This window comes from Mytilus californianus, unplaced genomic scaffold (genome assembly GCF_021869535.1).
Source record: "Mytilus californianus isolate M0D057914Y unplaced genomic scaffold, xbMytCali1.0.p SCAF_12, whole genome shotgun sequence".
Classification (NCBI taxonomy): Eukaryota; Metazoa; Mollusca; class Bivalvia; order Mytilida; family Mytilidae; genus Mytilus; species Mytilus californianus.
Window position 1 is genome coordinate 59,998,668 of NW_026262604.1, and position 5,207 is coordinate 60,003,874.

Genomic DNA, 5,207 nt, shown 5'->3' on the forward strand with positions numbered 1-5,207 from the left:
TCTCTCAATCGGCGCTGCGCGGGACGTGTACATTCTGAGCCACGCCTTCACACAATGGGGTCGTGAAATCGAGTTCATCGGGAATGTAAAATTCATCGCCTTCTGTACGTGAAAACTCTTTGCAAAATATCATTTTTTCAATTGATTCTCCTACGTTCCCAACTTTTATCCCTTCTGATCCGCTTTTCAGAACTCAACAGTTTATTGTTAATTAATTACATAATAATTCGTATAATATGATTATCGTTTTAGATGATGATTCTTATAATATGATTATCATTTTAGCTACATCTCTTTTGGAGGTTCGACATATTTTTGTTTTCGAGTGATTCTCATAAATTCCTATATGTAATACACTCTTCAGATCATACCTATTTGATATATTGTTAATTTATTAATTTCTTTCAAAACACAACATTACATAATGATTCTTGCAATATGATTATCATTTTAGCTATATATTTGACAAGTCGGCAGTATATGAGTGTCTACTTCTATACTTTAAATAGGGATTCTTGCTTTATACTGATGTCGCAAAACGGACAAACTAGTAGGAAAGAAGGTAAGTTGTATACATTAAGTCTTTTGTTTTTTCAATCCAAGGTCAATCCATTATACCTTCTATCAATACCACCGTTCAGAAAGTTAACTCCTGTAAGTCCGTCCGTCCAACGAATAACTCGTCGCTTGTTTCGTTCATAAACTTCAAATAAGAGTTTTAGAAATTTGGATTTTAGCTCAATGTGAGTATGCTACCTTGTTATGCGAATACTTATAGCGAGAAACGCAATCGCATAATTATTGAGCTGATGCTTGTATCTTGTTTTCGTTACATTGGAATATATTGTTGATATATCATTGAAATATATAGACTTTAACCTTCCCTATTAATTTTTTGTTATAGTTTTTGCCGTCTGAAAATGATTGTCCTTCTATAAAAGATTCCAGAGCGATATTATGATACATCCCGCCATTGTGTTATTGTGTAATAATCAAGTCCTGCCTTTCATTATTGCTTATGTACTTTGTCTACATGCCATTTTGTGGTTCGTTGTTGAAACAGTTATATGTTTTTATAGTGATGAAGAGTATATTACAATGCTGACATAATTTTTGACGGTTTTACCTATTATGGCTGTTTGGTTTACTCGCACATTGTTGCCAATATAATGAAATTCAATGCAAATATCACACAAGTGATAGTCTTAACTAGCTATAAAACCAGGTTTAATCCAACATTTTCTACATAAGGAAATGCCTGTACCAAGTTAGGAATATAGCAGGTGTTTTCCATTGGTTTCATATGTTTGAGCTTTTGATTTTGCCACGTTATAAAGGATTTTCCGTTTTGAATTTCCCTACGAGTTCGGTATTTTTGTTATTTTACTTTTTACGTGGTTTGATATATGAATATTAAGACCGTACTTAAATGTTCACTTAGTATATATTACAAGTCTAGGTTTAAGCTAACATATTGTGTTTATGAAACAAATTTTACCCAACCATATCCTTTAAGCGACTGTTCCAAGTCAGAAGCGTGTGATTTAGTGATTGTGGTTCATTGCTGTCTCTCATTTTTGTTTTAGTTGACTGTTCCGTCATAAATCAGGGCGTTGATTGTCTCGTTGCTTTGTTTTCAATTTTGTCATGTCGGGACATTTTATATCTTCCATTGTTTGAAGGTTGTAAAGTGGTCTATAGCTGCTAGTTTTCTCCACTCCCTATGGTCTCTGTTGGATAGTTTTACTCTTTTCAATTATAACACATTTCATTGATTTTATATGAGAGTAAAAACAATTGACATCGAAATGGAGTTGATCCTGTTATAAATATAAATGTAACACGATTCCGAATTCATATCCGGTCGTTACTGCCGACCCTAGTGACATTACAAGGCTGTTATGTCAGAAACAAGACTAAGTGCATAGACGTTTCACAGAGTTAAAATGGCACTTCTATATGGAAAGCCCGACACTTTGTTGTAATCAAACACATTAAAATGGCGTTTGTAGGTGGAACTCACAACCTTGAATGAGAAGAGTTCGGGTATACCAGCGAATTGTAATAACAAGATATTAAACTCATTATTCGATCAACGTTCATGCGCATTTTAGCTAAGAATGTATTACAAATAAATCCAAAATATTCATAAAATTTCTTCAATATTTTTTGAATTCCACTTGACAAACACTGATCATAGAAGAGTACGTTTCGTCTTAGTAGTTTTGTTATTTCTTGTGTCTAAGAAATTTCTGATAGACGTGCAGCATTTGAAAGGTTTCACTATGATACGTTATTCATATTGTTTTTTTTTTTATTTCCCACGTTTGAATTAGATGAGATGACAAAACTCTTGGTACAGGTTAATGTGATTGATTGTGGCTTGGTTATGTTTTAAGTGGGCTGATGTTATACTCTGTACACAATCATATTGATATCTTTTGCAGTCGATAAAGTCCATTCAGCATACCATGGTGAATCTGTCATTCCTGACAGATCAGATCATGATGCAACATTTGATCACAGTCCAGAAATCAAAAATGGATTAAGACCAAGAAAAGAAGGTAACACGCGATTACATTCTATTATATTATTCTGTTTTAGGGATGAATGGTTTCATTGTATTCTAAATGACGAACACACGTTTATGTGTTATTTTAATATTCTATATTTTGAAGAATAAATGGTTTTATTTTCATCTAAATGACCATTTCGAAATCGTACAGTTTATTATAATGGTTACTAAATACTTGAGTTATTGTACTAAAGCATGTCATAATGTTAATGTGCTAAATTTTCATAATCACGTATGGCTCCCGCTGTTTTATGGTTGAAGGAGGACACTCTGGATATAAAGAAAAGGCACCTCTTTAAAAACGTATGGAGTTAGTTTTAACCTTCAGTCGATATTATATATCTAGGGCTATATTAACATCAGCATGTCCTTCCGTCGCCAAATTAGCATTTTCATCACATTTGCAATGAACTATTGAACAAATTTTACTAAATTCTGGTAAATTTAAGTATTGAGATGTAATCTGTGCGCATTTGTTTTTCTTTGTTGTTGTATTATCTTGTTTTGTCAATGTTATTTGAAATAAAGTGAATTACATCTTATATCATAAAAAGGTGATTGTTTTATATTTTTTCAGTTAAAGTAGCACCACAAGATGTTGTTTGTAGTGAACGTCTGGACAGAAAAGAAGAGTTAACGGTTTTTCATGGAAATGGTAATGAAAACCAGTTTTCTTCTTTGTCAAGTTTTGCCATTATTACACGAGTAAAGCATTTATGGTAGTGACTCAAGCATGTAAATTAGTAGTTTTCTTTATATAGTGTTTGCTCCACGAAATGTTTCCTCCTTTATAATATACGTCAATTTTTTCTGCTTTTGATTTAGCAAACAAAAAGTAAGAGTGCCAATTTACCTGCATACGTATAGTCTCGTTTGCATAAAATAAGATTAAAACTATGCGTTAATTCGATGGTAAGTTACATACAATTATTTTGAAAATAAATATGTTTGTCAATGAAAAAAAAAAAGAATAATGAAACTAAAGTGCATACACTAAACAAGATATTATTATTGATATTTAAGAGATACTTTCTTTCTGATTTACAGAAAATTACACACACACCACACGATATATCTACGATACAAACATATTCTGTATGCATACTCTTTATCAGAAAATCTTTTCTTGGCGTTTTTTTTTTAGCTGGTTCTTTATAACTCTTTTCGGGTTAGCCTAAATAATAAATATAATGCATTTGTGTAAACCATGTGGTGGGGAGGGTAAAACAATGCTTGTGTCCCCCTTTTTTTGGGGAAAACTTTTTTAATGAAAAATTAAAAAAAAAAATGAAAGAGGAAACAAAACAAATTGTTTTTTTTTTTTTAATTTCTGGTCACTTTAATAGTCCCCTTTTTCAATCTATTACTACACTACTGTATCAAACTATTGTTATCAATCTAATTAATAAATAGAACTGTGATTTTGTTATGCTTAACACAGACGAGTAACGATAGTAAGAATTTTAAATCTGATTGGTCTTACATGCTATATTAACTTTATTATTTTATTTTGTACAAGTTCATGAGAAATCTGTAGCAAGCATTACTGAAGACAACTTGTATATGAGACCATGGCCTGTTGTTTTAGAGCCACCACCGCCGCCAGATCCACCGAATCCGAATAAACAAGGATGCATATTACTTTTTAAATAAAATTAGCAGTTTGATTCAGTCGTCATGAGTTTCCATAGCTATCAGCCTTCTTTATGGATTCATTTAGGAAATATGAATATAAGTTGTTGTGTTGGTTGTGTTGTATAAGTCGATGAGACAGTAACCCAACGACAAAACATATCTACAAGGGAACCTACAGCCTTCAGCAGTAGACAAGACTGATGTCTATACTCGCCCCGAATCTATACATAATATGAATTTATAATGTAAAAATTTTAAATGGGCAATTAGCTGGTGTCTTTCTTATTGAAATGAACTCAATAATTCATAGTTCTGGTTTAACCATACCACATATAATACGCCTTTTAATTTTGGTATGCAATAAATGGAGACCTTTTTGAGTAAAAGATCATTGAAGAGGAAGCCATATGGTGTTAACACCTGCTCATTGTTTAATACTGCTTGAGACACTCTATTTGCAAACTTATTTCAATTTAAAAAAGTGTTTTTATATTTATATAACTCATTTCAATTATTTATCCCATATCTCTTAACTCATAATGACGAATTGAACCAAACTGGTTAAACTCGTCTAAAAATGTTCCTTCTGTTTTTATCAAAAACAAACTGTACGGCAACAGCAACACAATTGGTGCAATCTGGGTTTTTTTTCCTTTCCTTGTGTACATTTCGGATCAGAAGATTGTTTAATCTAGACTGGGTTATCGTAGAGTAACGATGGGTCTTTATTATACACTCGTCGCATTAAATGCTCGCATCAGAAGGACGAGCTGCAGGACTTTTACTGCCTCGCTTATCCATATTCTTCCCAACTTTGACAGTGCTTTAAATAATTTTTATAATGTCAGAAAAGACTTCTTCTTTATTCCTATCACATTTAAAGTTTGCTGCAAGCATTTGATAAAATGTTATGGCTGCATTGAGTTCTTCCTCAAGCTCTTCTATTCCAATTCCAAATTTCGAATAAAGACCAACTGGCACTTGAGATGATTCAGAA

At 32.3% G+C, this 5,207-nt stretch overlaps 1 protein-coding gene across 1 annotated transcript; it reads left to right on the forward strand.

Moving 5' to 3' along the window:
- The first annotated feature begins 466 nt into the window (after positions 1-466).
- LOC127722136 (uncharacterized) lies at positions 467-4,242 on the forward strand. Its single transcript, XM_052228981.1, has 4 exons — positions 467-562; positions 2,448-2,564; positions 3,153-3,230; positions 4,095-4,242. The coding sequence occupies exons 1-4, from the start codon at positions 481-483 to the stop codon at positions 4,226-4,228; spliced, it is 411 nt and encodes a 136-aa protein (XP_052084941.1). The 5' UTR covers positions 467-480; the 3' UTR covers positions 4,229-4,242.
- The last annotated feature ends 965 nt before the right edge of the window (positions 4,243-5,207 follow it).